Source organism: Oncorhynchus kisutch, linkage group LG30 (genome assembly GCF_002021735.2).
Source record: "Oncorhynchus kisutch isolate 150728-3 linkage group LG30, Okis_V2, whole genome shotgun sequence".
Classification (NCBI taxonomy): Eukaryota; Metazoa; Chordata; class Actinopteri; order Salmoniformes; family Salmonidae; genus Oncorhynchus; species Oncorhynchus kisutch.
This window is the reverse complement of record NC_034203.2, coordinates 7,204,854-7,221,369: the sequence shown is the minus strand read 5'-3', so window position 1 is coordinate 7,221,369 and position 16,516 is coordinate 7,204,854. Positions and strand designations below refer to the sequence as shown.

Sequence of the window (16,516 nt, the reverse complement as noted above, 5' to 3'; positions counted from 1 at the left end):
TCATTGTGTGCGTGTGTGTTAGTTACCTGGTAAACCCATGTTCCCAATATCTCCCCTGGGTCCAGATGGGCCTGGTCCTCCTACTGAATATAGGTCATCGGCTCCACGATCACCTGGGGGACCTAACATACACACGTCATTAGTGTCCTTGTTATAAAAATGTGTTTTTAAACTCTAGAAATCTGACATACACTTGCTATAAAGCATACTAAAACAGTTACCACTATTACTACTCCTGCTGAAGTCACTACCAATTGAATGACTACTGCAGTCATTACCACTTCCACTGCACATGTTGTTTAACCCCACTGACATTATTTCACAAGTAAAAAAATATTCCAAGACAAGCAAGCACACACATTTTATTTAGAGAATGTCCTTTTCAACCAAAAAAATCCAGAGAAAGGTAAATAACTGGTTAAGTACACATTGCACAGTCATCCTTCTATTTTTTTTGCATGTCCATGATCCTTAGGATGAGCTGCATTTGGTTACAATGACGACACAGGTGTGTGGTGTCACTGGGTTTGTTCAGCCCATCCTCCACCTCCACAGGGTTGGAAAGCTGCCCTGTATCAGTGGTTCCTAATAGCCCATGGGTGGTAGGGCTTCTGCAGGGCTCCTAACATTGAGGAATGCTTTGCTAGAAAGCATAAAAAGTGCACCATCTGCATAATCGCCTTATCAGATTAGAATTGGATTTATTATGAATTTGCTATCATCAATATGTTTTACCACCGGTATCGGCAGTGTGATTTATTCGTCTTAAGTCATTCTTAAGATTATTAAGCTCATTTTAAATTATTATTTGAAAAAAAAAATGTAACCCTGAAATGTATCCGGTTAAACTCGGTTCATGTACTTTAGGGTTCCGGTGTGTTCATTAGCATTAGTTCAGCTATTATAGTACAGCTGAACTCTGTGTGAACTCTTGTTGATGGTTCCGTCTTCTGAAAATCAGGTTCCGGACAATTACCACTCCCACTTTATCCTTGATCGATAGTGACTACCTTGATTGATAGCGTGCCGCTTCTTGTGCTGAGTCTACATACAGGAGGTTGAGTGTGTGTCTGTAACGCTGAACTTTGCTTTACCTCTGGGCACCGCTGTACTATTGATTATGTTATAAATATTTTTAATTTAGTGCTTTTTTTATTACATTCTGTGAACAGCGTATACAATGTCAATATTGCCCACCTGCCATCTTGTTTGCCAAAGAGGATCACAATAAGCCTTCAGACTTTTTTAGCTAACATTGTGCTAACATTGTTTATAATTTTAAAAGGCTAATTGATCATTAGAAAACCTGTTTGTAATTATGTTAGCACAGCTGAAAACTGTTGTCTGATTAAAGAAGCAATTACAACTGGCCTTCTTTAGACTAGTTGAGTATCTGGAGCATCAGCATTTGTGGGTTCGATTACAGGCTCAAAATGTCTAGAAATAAATAACTTCTGAAACTCGTCAGTCTATTCTTGTTCTGAGAAATGAAGACTATTCCATGCGAGAAATTGCTAAGAAACTGAAGATCTCGTACAACACAGTGTACTACTCCCTTCAAAGGACAGCACAAACGGACTCTAACCAGAATAAAAAGAGGAGTGGGAGGCCCCGGTGCACAACTGAGCAATAAGACAAGTACATTAGTGTCTAGTTTGAGAAACAGATGCCTCACAAGTCCTCAACTGGCAGCTTCATTAAATAGCACCTGTAAAACACCAGTCTCAATGTCAACAGTGAAAAGGCAACTCCGGGATGCTGGCCTTCTAGGCAGAGCTGCAAAGAAAAGCCATATCTCAGACTGGTGAATGAAAAGAAAATATAAAGATGGGCAAAATAACATAGACACTGAACAGAGGAACTCTGCCTAAAAATGATAAACTTGGATTAGCTAACACAACGTGCCATTGGAACACAGGAGTGATGGTTGCTGATAATGGGTCTCTGTACGCCTATGTAGATATTCCATATTAACAATGTCTACACTGTATTTCTGATCAATTTGATGTTATTTAATGGACAAAAAATATTGCTTTTCTTTCAAAAACAAGGACATTTCTAAGTGACCCCAAACTTTTGAATGGTAGTGTATATATAGGTAGACCTAATGGTTTTTAGGCAAAATAACCCAACCAAAACAGTCACCACCACAAAGCAGGAAATGTCCTTTTCGCACATGCACACACACACACACACACACACACACACACACACACACACACACACACACACACACACACACACACACACACACACACACACACACACACACACACACACACACACACACACACACACACCTATAGGCCCATGTTGTCCTGGGTCACCATCCCTCCCATCAATGCCTTTTGGTCCAGGATATCCAGGGTCTCCTCTTGCACCAGGAAAACCAAGCCGACCTATTGTACAACAGATAATCCACATTAAATGACCATATTACTCACAATGTTTGATTACATTTTTTGGTCCGTGATTCAAATGGAACCTGTATTTTTTGCATAGTGTCCTTGTGTATTTGCACTCTGACAACTGGAAACATCTGCCCACTGTACCGGTGAGCTGAGTATACGTTATAGTAGTAGTAGTAGTAGCTTTTTACACAAACTGCGTAAATACTGAATTGATCGAGAGTCTCTATGGTGCTCACCAAGCTTTCCAGGGTCACCTGGGAGCCCATATAAGTCTGTGATAGGTGCTGGTCCAGAAGGGCCTGTGGTTCCTTTGTCCCCCACAGGGCCTGGTACACCTCTATGGCCTTTATCCCCATCACGGCCATCCGACCCTGCCCAGAAACACACAGCATAATAATCCTTATACTGTATATCAGTATCATCATCATCACCTTTATCATCATTGTGTTTTACAGTATATATGGTACTTGTGAGTGTGTGTGTGTCTGTGTGAGCGCACGCCCATGTGTGTAAGGCTTGTCTGTACCTCTGGGGCCGGGTTGTCCTCCAGATCCAGGGAATCCGTCAGGGCCCGATCCAGATCTTCCATCCAGCCCAGGATCACCTCGAGGACCTGTGGTAGGTAACATACACTGCATCAGCTACTTTAGTAGTAAAAAAATCTATTACCTAGGTTCCTGTGAGGCTTTAGACTAACTAAATGTAATGACACTGGAACACTCAATGTCTTTGCAGATTACATTTAATCAAACTTTATTTGTGACTGGTAACAGAATTCTATGCGTTTGACACTAGATAATACTTCACAGGAGGGCTGTTTGATTTCTTTTTTTAAATGCTTTTTGGGGATTGATATTTATGCCTCTAACTTTGTCCCTCATCATTATTCACAATTAATTCATGATTATGCTTAATCATGGTGGCATCCATATTAATGTAGAAGCACTCAGAAACATATTCTATACTTATTTACAATAAAAGTGATATACAATAAATGATTTACCATTCATTTCTATTCGCCAACACAACATAATCTGAAACAACCAAAACAAACTACAAATGAATCCAACAAGTTTGAAGAGTCACAAGCTTGATGTAATCATTGCGTGCTAGGAATACGGGACCAAATACTAAACTTTTGACTGCTTTAATACACTATAAGTGAATTTCACACCTTCAAATAGGGGTACTAGATACATAAAATGCTTTCATTTCTAAAAGGTAAAACAGATATACATATGAAAATACCCTTAAATGAAAAGGTGACCTTCTGTATTGTCGCCTCATACACAGAACAAAAATCTAAACGCAACACTGTTGGTCCCACGTTTCATGAGCCGAAATAAAAGATCCCAGAAATGTTCCATGTGCACGAAAATATGATTTCTCTCCAATTTAGTTTACATCCCTGTTAGTGACCACTTCTCCTTTGCCAAGCTAATCCACCTGAAAGGTGTGGATTTTTCTAAATTGAACCTTTAACTAGGCAAGAACAAATACTTATTTACAATGACGGCCAACACCAGCCAACCCAGACGATGCTGGGCCAATTGTGCGCCGCCCAATCACGGCTGGATGTGATACAACCTGAATTCGAACCAGGGTGTCTGTAGTTACGCCTCTAGCACTGAGATGCAGTGCCTTAGACCACTAAGCCACTCAGGAGCCCTTGTGCTGGGGACAATAAAGGGCCACTCTAAAACTAGCAGTTTTGCCACACAACACAATGCCACAGATTTCTCAAGTTTTAAGGGAGCACGCAATTGGCATGCTGACTGCAGGAATGTCCGCCAGAGCTGTTACCAGAAAATGTCATGTTCATTTCACTGCCATAAACCGCCTCCAATGTAGTTTTAAAGAATTTGGCAGTACGTCAAAACGGCCTCACATTCGCAGAGCACGTGTAACCACGCTAGCTCAGGACCACCTCAGGACTTTCAGTGGGCAAATGCTCACCTTCGACGGCCGCTGGCACACTGGAGAAGTGTGCTCTTCACGGATGAATCCCGGTTTCAACTGTACTGGGCAGATGGCAGACAGCGTGTATGGCATCGTGTGGGCGAGCGGTTGGCTGATGCCAACCTTGTGAACAGATTGCCCCATGGTGGTGGGGTTATGCATGGGCAGGCATAAGCTAAGGACAATGAACACAATTGCATTTTATTGATGTCAATTAGAATGCACAGAGATAACGTGATGAGATCCTGAGGCCCATTGTCGTGCCGTTCATCTGCCGCCATCACCTCGTGTTTCAGTATGATAATGCACAGCCCCATTTCGCAAGGATCTGTATACATTTCTTGGAAGCTGAACATTTCCCAGTTCTTCCCTGGCCTGCAGCCTCAACAGACATGTCACCCATTGAGCATGTTTAGGATGCTGTACGACAGCGTGTTCCAGTTCCCACCAACATCCAGCAATTTTACACAGCCATTGAAGAGGATTGGGACAACATTCCACAGGCCACAAATCAGCAGCCTGATAAACCCTATGCAAAGGAGTTGTGCCGAGCTGTATGAGGCAAATGGTGATCACACCAGATACTGACTGGTTTTCTGATCCACGCCTCTACCTTTAAAAAAAGTATTTGTGAGCCAACAGATGCATATCTGTATTCCCAGTCATGTGAAATCCATAGACTAGGGCCTAAGGAATTTATTTCAATTGACTGATTTCCTTATATGAACTGTAACTCCGTAAAATCTTTGAAATGATTTCATGTTGCGTTTATATTTTTGTTCAGTTTATAAAACATTTGATCTCAAAAGTTGGTAAACCAGTTTTTACATTTTCAAAGCAGCATTACTTTCCCATTACTTTCTCAAATTGCAGTGTATGATATACCATTTTGAAGCTCCGGCTGTACTTTTATAAAATGTAAAGAACAGTTTTTGTCAAATAATTACAACAAGCCTAGGATCCTGTAACCAGACACATTTGTCCCCTAGGTGCATTTCCTATTAGGGCTATGGGGATGCATCAGACACATACAACAAACAGGGACAGACAATACATAGACAATAACATTATTTCATTTGAGACCACTGTAACTTTGCTCATCCATATAATAAGACAGTATAATATAAACGCTCATACATGCTTATAACATATCTTAGCACATTATATCTGTTAGCTTTGAAGTGTTACCAATGTGTTGAATGTGTCCGTTCTGTTAATGTACCTAGTGTGCCTGTTAACCCATCTCTCCCTCTGCCTCCCTTCTGTCCATCTAGTCCCTGCACTCCGGGTCCGGAGACCCCAGGGGGCCCAGGGTCACCAGCCGGGCCTGAACGTCCAAAACCTGGAGCGCCAGGGGCCCCAAGCGCACCCGTCGGTCCATTTAAACCTGGGTGAGGGGAGGGACAGTGGTCGATTAGTGGATGTAGTGGATGCCAAACAATGTAATTTGACAACGTATTGTGACGTGGAATCTACATGGAATAGACAGTGGATTTTAAAAAGTAATCAACATAAACTGCTGTTTTGAGGGTGAAATTTCAACCACAGGCTTGTCATCATGCTAACCAAATTTAAGCATAGAAAAACCTTGAATAAAATATGTTGAATTTGTACTTTTAAACAATGTCAGATCTTCAACGTTATATCCACTATAAAAAATAATTAAAACAAATATAGTCTGGGCACCCTTTGGTCTCCTATCCAGGTTTTTAATCCAGTCTAGCCCTGCTAAATTATGATATTTGTCAATGACTATTACCAATGTTCTATTGTGAGAATGATTGTTGCGAGATCGCTACTTAAAAACTAAACAGATTTACTGTTGCTATTGAAGTCATTCCAAAGGGTAGCTTTAACAGAGCAAATTAAATGTAACCATACATGATCACTCTTTTCATCAATGATGCTATTTAGCTATATAGCATTTGATACTATATAGCATTTGCAGTCATCAACAGCTATTGTTTCAATTCAACTACAAATAGACAATACAATAGGACTAGGATGTCAAGCTCTGGTTAATTTTAAATGTAGTGATGTTGAATTTGTCCCGCCCTTATCTGTTTCACCTGTCTTGTTATTGTCTCTACCCCCTCCTGGTGTCGCTTGTTTTCCCCAGTGTATTCATCCCTGTGTTTCCTGTCTCTCTGGGCCAGTTCGTCTTGTATGTTTTCAAGTCTACCAGCGGTTTTCCCTTGCTCCTGCTTTCTATTTCTCTTTGCTAGTCCTCCTGGTTTTTACCCTTGCATGTTTTCTGGTCTCTGTGCCCGCCTGCCTGACCACTCTGCCTGCCACCGACCCTGAAATTGCCCGCCGACCTGTACCTCTGCCTTCCTCTGGATTACCGACCTCTGCCTGCCTTGACCTATCTTCTGCTTGTCCCTGTTGGAACATTAAATATTGTTACTTCGACAGTCTGCATCTGGGTCTTTGATTCCTGATAGAATTACGTTTGGTTGTAAATACAACCAGATATCAACATTTGAAGGAGATGTTTCTTCTGCTTGGATAGTTTCATCTGTGCCACTGATTTAGTCTGGCTTTAATTCCATTTTGTCTACAATGAATAAACCAAAAATCTAAGTTACAGTATAGGACTAAATACAATGAACCTTTTTAAAGTGCATTTAAAATGAGATTTGATCCTATTTTTTTAACAGTTTTGGTTGAGATGTAAATGTGAATCCAACATATCAATTATTCATTTGTAGAGACACTGGAATTAATTAGTCAGTGGCACAGGTGGAACTATCCAAGCAGTAGATAAATCTCCGTTAAATAATTATATTTAGTTGCGTTTGTCAACCAAACACAATTCAATATTACTAGTATAGTGACCAGCCTAAAGTTAAGGCTATCTTACAAACACACTAATGTAACATTAAACCTTAAAATGTGACCATGGATGTGTTACTCATTTTAAGGTCACTAGCTATACATTTCTTCTGATGTAATCATATAAAGTTTGCATGTTCAAAATAAGCATGCATAGGTCATCGCAGGTCTGTGGAGATCGTTTTGGAAATTCAACACCATGTCGTGGAAATTACCACCAGGGACACTCGAAGTCAATCTTAAATGAATCATCCTTTATTATCAGCGCGCTGGAGAGGTTCCAACCAACTCAATGCACCATAGTACACGTCAATCAGGAGCTCTGCTGGGGCAGTCCCAGCAGTTGTCTTATATACAGCTATACACAGACAAGTTATATTCACATGATTTAGCGTAATTAATTCATCATTACTATTTTGTTTCATATCATGTGGCAGACCAATAACTCCGAGTCTTCTTCTCTCTAAGCTGAGACCTTGACACTGAGATATCTTATTTTCTTAAAACAAAGGTCTGGGCGTACTGCCAGCTACTGATAGTGAGGATTTGTACAGTAAGTCACTTGCATGATCACAGAAAACGGTTAATAGAAAAGCACATGAATAGGACACGGAAATGAGTTATTAGAAAAGCACAGACATAAAAAATTCCAGCTCAAGATCTTCACACTTGCTGTAATAATCTGATCACTTGCACCATGTACTTTTAATGTAATCTCAAATGTAATCGAAGTCATTTGGTTCTGCTATTAGATTAAGCACAGCGACAATACAATCTGTCATATAAATAATGAAAGTATCTGACAATGTATTCCCATTTGAACTTTGCTGGGCTTTTAAAATGGTTGAAATCGCAGTGATAGACATTTGGGTGACAATTTTACCAAAAATCTGACATTGTTTCCCCATTGGAATTTGGTGGTGCTTTTAGATGTTTGAAAGCATATAACACAGTGGAAATTCAACTATCTTGTGGCTGTCTTTTTGAGTGGGTGAATATAGATTGTAAACTGATTGATCAATGTCTCAACCAAATATTACCCAATTATCCATGTTGAAATCACATGGTGCACGCAGTGGTGAAAGAGAAGGAAGAGAGAAGACAACGGGAAGAAGCCACATAAGAATAGTCAAGAACGAAAGAAACTGAGTGAAATGCCTTGAAGAAAGATGACATGGTGTGAGGACATTAGCAGGCTCCACGGGCTCACCTGGAGGTCCGGGTCTGCCTGCTGGTCCTGGCGGACCAGGTGGTCCGGTTGTGGCTCCTGTACAGTCAGTATGTGCATAACCAGGTGGTCCTTGGGAACCTACCCCACCTTTACTTCCTACAAACAGACAAGGCCATAACTGCTTTGGGAGTATATGCACCAGTATGTAAATGCATCTGTGTGTATGCTGTTGAGTGTGGATGAAATCGTTCAGAGAGCTTAAGTGAAGTGTGTGATAGAAATGGAGTTTGCAAAATGTGGGTGTGTCCCACGTCTGTATTTGTGTGTGTGTGTCCCATGCCCATCCGTGTCTTAGTCTTGTTTGCCCTGTCCTACCTCTGTGTCCATCTGTGTGTACAGTAAGTACCTTTGGGGCCTGGTGACCCATTGAGACCTATTGGTCCTGGATTCCCTGGTCGTCCCAGTAGCCCTGGGTCTCCTGGAGGTCCCCGGGCCCCAACACCACCTTGGAAACCTTTAGGGCCGACTGGAGCTGGGGCCCCAAACCCAACATCACCCTGAAAGTAGATGGAAGCATGCATAATGGTTAGCGGGATGGATGGAACAACTGAGGGAATTTTGAAGGCTAGATGGATGAAAGGATGGAATGGTGGGTGGATGGGTGGATGGATGGGTAATGACAGACATAGATCGACAGACAAACATGGCAGGTTTGGTGTTCAGTACTGACCTTTGACCCTGGAACCCCAGGGATTCCCAGTGTGCCGGGTCGTCCAGGGTAGCCGCTTCCAGAGGTACCTGGGGGTCCCGGGTGCCCTTTGTCACCTAGGAGACAGACAGCAACACAAGTCCTACTAACAAAATGCACACACACATACATTCACAAGTAACTGGATGTAACATTTTGGAAAAAACTTGAATACAATGTAAAATGTATATTTAAAAGAGATGTAGGCATGACTCACCTTTCGTTCCAGTGGGTCCTCGTCCTCCCAGGGTGGAGAATCCACCACTGTCTCCTTTCTCCCCCTGGTAACCATGTAGTCCATGTAAACCAACACTACCACGAGGACCTGTGTGGACAAACTCAACTCAATGATTATTTCCTATCATGTTTTGACCACAAAGGTCTTTGTCAGGTGCTAATGGCAGTAAAGCTACTAAAAGCAAAACTTCAATTTGGCCTGGAACCAAAGATGATTTGCTCCATTTAACCGTTCTAACAAAGCATATCGGTTTGGAAATGCCACCAAGCTCAGCGTAGTATAGACCTCCAGCCACCCCTCTCATGCTGTGGTTAGGGCCCCATTTTGGTTGCTCACCTGGGGGGCCCTGTAACCCAGGCAGACCCATCTGTCCTGGTGGGCCTGGGACTCCCTGGTAAGCCACTCTTTTGTTGGGCTCACCTTTCTGACCTGGTGGGGATAGAGGGGGGGAGAACATTGGGTCAGACCATCAGCATAAATAGGAGCAATTATCAGGAAGACAGTCATCATAGACACACACACAATTAAAGAGTATAATATACGCAAAGGAGGCTCAAATTTGGTACAAGTGTATGTGTGAGCCATGGACTGTATATGAATGGTCAAAACCATAGATCACGTGACACCATTCATTCCTATGCAAAGACTCAATAGCGCATTTGAAGCCAAGTAAGTCGATTTTAGTGACTAAGATGGCGTCTCATGGGGGAGATTTTCAAGACATAACATGCGTTTGAGCTACTCCAGGAAGCGACGTTGCAAGCTAGCACTATGTTGCCCCCTCATTGAGTATCTCAAGTTGGTCGACCTGGGTACTGCAAGCTGCTGCTATTAGCCACTAAATTATCCTGCAATTTAAAAAAAAATGTTTTGAAGGGCATACAGTTGAAGTTGGAAGTTTACATACATCTTAGTCAAATATATTTAAACTCAGTTTTTCCACAATTTCTGACATTTAATCTTTGTAAAATCTTAGGCCTGTTAGGATCATCACTTTATTTTTAAGGATGTGAAATGTCAGAATAATAGTAGAGAGAAAGATTTATTTCAGCTTGTATTTCTTTCATCACATTTCACATTCCCAGTAAGTCAGACGTTTACATACACTCAATTAGTATATGGTAGCATTGCCTTTAATGATTTGTTTCGGGTAGACTTCCACAAGCTTCCCACAATAAGTTGGGTGAATTTTGGCCCCTTCCTACTGACAGATCTGGTGTAACTGAGTCAGGTTTGTAGGCCTCCTTGCTCGCACACACTTTTTCAGTTCTGCCCACAGATTTTCTATGGGATTGAGGTCAGGGCTTTGTGATGGCCACTCCAATACCTTGACTTTGTTGTCCTTAACTTCTTTGTAACTGGGGGCAGTATTGGGTAGCTTGGATGAAAAGGTGCCCAGAGTAAACTGCCTGCTACTCAGCCATAAAAGCTAGAATATGCATATAATTAGTAAATTTGGATAGAAAACAATCTGAAGTCTCTAAAACTGTTTGAATGATGTCTGTGAGTACAACATAACTAATTTGGCAGGCAAAAACCTGAGAAAATAATCCAACCAGGAAGTGGGAAATCTGAGGTTTGTAGTTTTTCAAGTCATTGCCTATTGAATATACAGTGTATATGGGGTCATATTGCACTTCCTACAGCTTCCACTAGATGTCAACAGTCTTTAGAACATTGTTTGAGGCTTCTACTGTGAAGGAGGGGGGAATGGGAGCTGAATGAGTCAGAGGTCTGGCAGAGTGCCATGAGCTGACCACTCGCGTTCATGTGAGAGTTAGCTTGCGTGCCATTGCAGTTCTACAGACAAAGGAATTCTCTGGTTGGAACATTATTGAAGATTTATAATAAAAACATCCTAAAGATTGATTCTATACTTCGTTTGACATAATATAATATAACTGTAATATAACTTTTCGTCTGAACTTTCGCTTGGACTTGCCTGCGCGTCGTGAGTTTGGATTGTGTACTAAATACGCAAACAAAAAGGAGCTATTTGGACATAAATTATGGACTTTATCGAACAAATCAAACATTTACCATGGAACTGGGATTCCTGGGAGTGCATTCTGATGATCATCAAAGGTAAGTGAATATTTATCATGCTTTTTCTGACTTCTGTTGACTGCACAACATGGCCGATTTCTGTTTGGCTGTTTTGTTGTCTGAGCACTGTACTCAGATTATTTCATGGTGTGCCTTTTCGGTAAAGCTTTTTTGAAATCTGACACAGCGGTTGCATTAAGGAGAAGTTTATCTAAAGTTCCATGTATAACAATTGTATTGTCATCAGCATTTATGATGAGTATTTCTGTAAATTGATGTGGCTCTCCGCCTCCCGGGTGGCGCAGTGGTTAAGGGCGCTGTACTGCAGGGCCAGCTGTGCTACCAGAGACTCTGGGTTCGCGCCCAGGCTCTGTCGTAACCGGCCGCGACCGGGAGGTCCATGGGGCGATGCACAATTGGCCTAGCATCGCCCGGGTTAGGGAGGGTTTGGCCGGTAGGGAAATCCTTGTCTCATCGCGCACCAGCAACTCCTGTGGCGGGCTGGGCGCAGTGCGCGCTAACCAAGGTTGCAAGGTGCACGGTGTTTCCTCCGACACATTAGTGCGGCTGGCTTCCGGGTTGGATGGCGCTGTGTTAAGAAGCAGTGCAGCTTGGTTGGGTTGTGTGTCGGAGGACGCATGACTTTCAACCTTCGTCTCTCCCGAGCCCGTACGGGAGTTGTAGCGATGAGCCAAGATAGTAGCTACTAAAAACAATTGGATACCACGAAATTGGGGAGAAAAAGGGGTCAAATTCAACAACAAAAAAAAAAATTGATGTGGCACTTAAAATCACCGGATGTTTTGGAACTACTGAACATAACACGAAAATATAAACTCAGATTTTTGGATATAAATATGAACTTTATCGAACAAAACATACATGTAATGTGAAACATGAAGTCCTATGAGTGAGTCCTATAAGTTTAGTGATTAATTTTATCTCTATTTCTGCTTTTTGTGACTCCTCTCTTTGGCTGGAAAAATGGCTGTCTTTCTGTGACTAGGTGCTTACCTAACATAGTCGTTTGGTGTGCTTTCGTCGTAAAGCCTTTTTGAAATCAGACACTGTGGCTGGATTAATGAGAAGTTTATCTTTAAAATAGTGTAAAATAGTTGTATGCTTGAGGAATTTAAATTATGAGATTTCTGTTGTTTTGAATTTGGCGCCCTGCACTTTCACAGGCTGTTGTTGAGGTGGGACGCTCCCGCGTCCCGAATATCCCAGAGAGGTTAAGACATTTTGCCACAACTTTGAAAGTATGCTTGGGGTCATTGTCCATTTGGAAGACCCATTTGCGACCAAGCTTTAAAGCTTTAACTTCCTGACTGATGTCTTGAGATGTTGCTTCAATATATATACATAATTGCCCCTCCTCATGATGCCATCTATTTAGTGAAGATCACCAGTCCCTCCTGCAGCAAAGCACCCCCACAACTTGATGCTGCCACCCCGTGCTTCAAGGTTGGGATGGTGTTTTTCGGCTTGCAAGGCTCCCCCTTTTTCCTCCAGACATAACGATTGTCATGATGGCCAAACAGTTCTATTTTTGTTTCATCAGACTAGAGGACATTTCTCCAAAAGTATGATCTTTGTCCCCATGTGCAGTTGCAAATCGTAATCTGGATTTTTTATGGCGGGTTTGGAGCGTGGCTTCTTCCTTGCTGAGCGGCCTTTCAGGTTATGTCGATATAGGACTCGTTTTACTGTGAATATAGACACTTTTGTACCTGTTTCCTCCAGCATCTTCACAAGGTCCTTTGCTGTTGATTTGGGATTGATTTGCACTTTTCGCCCCAAAGTATGTTCATCTCTAGAAGACAGAACGCATCTCTTTCCGGTATGATGGCTGCGTGGTCCCATGGTGTTTATACTTGCGTACTATTGTTTGTTATTGATGAACGTGGTACTAACAGACGTTTGGAAATTGCTCACAAGGATGAACCAGACTTGTGGTCTTGGCTGATTTCTTTTGATTTTCCCATGATGAGATTGAAGCTAGGCCCTGAAATACATCCACAGGTAAACCTCCAATTGACTCAAATGATGTCCAATCTGTTCCAACTTAGTGTATGTAAACTTCTGACCCACTGGAATAGTGATACAGTTAAAGTTAAATAATCTGTCTGTAAACAATTATTGGAAAAATTACTTGTGTCATGCACAAAGTAGATGTCCTAACTGACTTGTAAAAACTATAGTTTGTTAACAAGAAATTTGTGGAGTGGTTGAAAAACGAGTTTTAATGACTAAACTTCTGACTGTTCTGGTGTAATAGAAGTAATTACTGTTTCCATGATTGTCTTCACATTTGTTGTTTATTTACACAAATATTGCCCAAGAAGATTGCAATTTTCACATTGACTATTGGGGACGATTCTGCCGGGGTACTTCATGGCTTCAATGAGAGGTGGTGTGTGCATGCAAGTATGTGTTTTGCTTTACCTGGGTAGCCAGCTATGCCAGGTAGACCTGGTACCCCACTATTGCCTTTGGATCCTGGGTGGCCAAGAGGTCCTATGCCTACTGGACCTGGCAACCCATCTGGTCCTTGGTATCCCTGTGGTCCGGGAGGGCCTGGGACACCAACATCTCCCTTCAGACCCGTCGGCCCATAGTACTGGCAGAGGGGACAGGCTATAACCTCAGTCCGTCATGAAACATCAGTTCTTCACAAAACATTAGTTGGCATAACATTACTGCTTCACAGTAACAAATGTTGAACATTCAGAAAGTGTCATTTCCACGTAAAAGGACCCATTAGCACCAAAATGTAAAGTTAATTGGAAAATGTCAAATTGGGCTACAAATGAAAGCTAAGAGACTATATTTTTGGGAAATTAAGCCATAGATACATTTTTCAACCATATTCCCCCGAAAAAAAAATCGGGCATTAGCAAAGGCTTTGATTTCAAGTCAAACAGATGGAAAAGGGGTCTACCAGAGGTCTAACCCTAACCCTAACCCTAACCCTATTGGAAATCCATCAAAACACAATAATGTTGAAGTAAAGACCCCTGCTAACTAATATCAACATTTATATATAGTTTGATAAATTATTTGATACTGATACTGTAGCTAGCTAAGGAATGGCAGGGAGCCTAGTGGTTAGAACGTTGGGCCAGAAACCGAAAGGTTTCTAGATCGAATCACTGCGCTGACAAGGTAAAAGTATGTCGATCTACCCTTGAACAAGGCAGTAAACCCACTGTTCCTAGGCTGTCATTGTAAATAATAATATTTTTTCTCAACTGACTTGTCTAGTTAAAAAATACATCAATCAAAAATATATAATATGGCTCTGGCAGAAAATAACAAAACTTGTTAGCAAGAATTCAGCAACGTACACAGCTGGCAGTTTCATAGTAACGGTGTCACCGGCCTGAATCTATTCTCTTTATAAAGCATATATAATTACACACACACATATATAATAATCTAGGCACCGAAGAGCCCGGATCTCAATCCCATTGAGCACGTCTGGGACCTGTTGGATCGGAGGGTGAGGACTAGGGCCATTCCCCCCAGAAATGTCCGGGAACTTGCAGGTGACTTGGTGGAAGAGTGGGGTAACATCTAACAGCAAATCTGGTGCAGTCCATGAGCACTGCAGTACTTAATGCAGCTGGTGGCCACACCAGATACTGACTGTTACTTTTGATTTTGACCCCCCTTTGTTCAGGGACACATTATTCAATTCCTGTTAGTCATATGTCTGTGGAATTTGTTCAGTTTATGTCTCAGTTGTTGAATCTGGCTAGGGTCATAAAAATATTCACACATGTTAAGTTTGCTGAAAATGAACACAGTTGATAGTGAGAGGACGTTTATATAAATAAATGGGGTGGCAGGGTAGCCTAGTGGTTAGAGCATTGGACTAGTAACCGAAAGGTTGCAAGTTCAAATCCCTGTGCTGACAAGGTACAAAATCTGTTGTTCTGCCCCTGAACAGGCAGTTAACCCACTGTTCCTAGGCCGTCATTGAAAATAAGAATTTGTTCTTAACTGACTTGCCTAGTAAAATAAAGGTAAAATAAAAATAAGAACCAGGATTGTTGGTGAGGTTAAACTCTCTGCAACACACTTAAGAGTGTACGGTCGACCAGCATCGTTGCAATAATTAATCAATATTAAATAAAGATGATTGTTTGAAGAAATGAGAAAGTCTCTCTCACTTGATTTGAATATTCTACGACAGGAGAAGTCTTCAACTTCAAAACTTTTCTCCATAGCAAAGCTAGCTTCGCTTTCCTCTCCATTAGCCTTTTTTTCCACATGAAACCACACCCCCAAACCACACTCCCAAGATAATTTACGTTTGGCTTCAGTCATGTCCGCTAGCATTTCTTAATGAGCATGCTAAACATCAAGACCAAATCAGTAAGCTCAGCCACCCTTTAAAGGGACAGTACACCCAAATGACAAATTTACTTCAGTTTAAAGAACCTAAAAATGCATTCAAATCATTTGCATTTCAGAAAAAAGTAGCTATTGAAAATCCTCACCGGATCACCCTTGGGGCCTCGTTGGCCCTTGCGTCCAGGGAAGCCAGTGTTCCCATGATTTCCATCCTTCCCCGATCTGCCAGCTAGTCCTGGGGATCCTTTCTCTCCCTTTATCCCGCGGTGGTTGTGGGAACCTGGATTTCCCTTCATTCCCGGGGGCCCTGGAACACCTGAGGGGCCATGGGGACCCTGTAAGACAGACAGGAGTTGTCATGGATACGGTAACCCAGAAGCCTTCAATAAATTATTGCAGCAATACCATAGATACAGTATCCTAGCAGCACCATGGATACTGTATACCAGCAGCACCATGGGATACAGTACCCAAGCAACACCAATGATATGGTATCCTACCAACAACATGGATACAAGATCTGAACCAGTGGTTTTCAACCGGTGTGCTGTGGCACACTGGTGTGCCTTGAGGTGCTCAGGTGTGCTGCAAAACATTTCCTAATCTTGATCATTTTTTTGAACACTTAGAAAAGGGACCTGTGGAATGCACATGGCATTTTGAATTGAGAGCACAAGTGCTGCTCAGACAATAAATTGAATGGCACATGGTTACACCTGTATCGTTGTTTCAAGTCCAATTCGCTCAGG

The 16,516-nt window shown here is 41.9% G+C and overlaps 1 protein-coding gene across 1 annotated transcript in view; it reads right to left on the bottom strand.

The window, feature by feature from the left end:
• The window catches only part of LOC109875102 (collagen alpha-3(IV) chain), a 68,820-nt gene that overhangs the window by 8,389 nt on the left and 43,915 nt on the right, over positions 1 to 16,516 (bottom strand). The window contains exons 25-36 of the mRNA XM_031810557.1: positions 15,914 to 16,102; positions 13,854 to 14,028; positions 9,699 to 9,791; positions 9,342 to 9,449; positions 9,107 to 9,201; positions 8,783 to 8,933; positions 8,416 to 8,532; positions 5,593 to 5,757; positions 2,938 to 3,024; positions 2,648 to 2,782; positions 2,301 to 2,399; positions 27 to 122 (exon numbers count right to left, since the gene is read on the bottom strand). Of these exons, the coding sequence (XP_031666417.1) occupies positions 27 to 122; positions 2,301 to 2,399; positions 2,648 to 2,782; positions 2,938 to 3,024; positions 5,593 to 5,757; positions 8,416 to 8,532; positions 8,783 to 8,933; positions 9,107 to 9,201; positions 9,342 to 9,449; positions 9,699 to 9,791; positions 13,854 to 14,028; positions 15,914 to 16,102 (1,510 nt within the window). The remainder of the gene's footprint in view (positions 1 to 26; positions 123 to 2,300; positions 2,400 to 2,647; positions 2,783 to 2,937; positions 3,025 to 5,592; positions 5,758 to 8,415; positions 8,533 to 8,782; positions 8,934 to 9,106; positions 9,202 to 9,341; positions 9,450 to 9,698; positions 9,792 to 13,853; positions 14,029 to 15,913; positions 16,103 to 16,516) is intronic.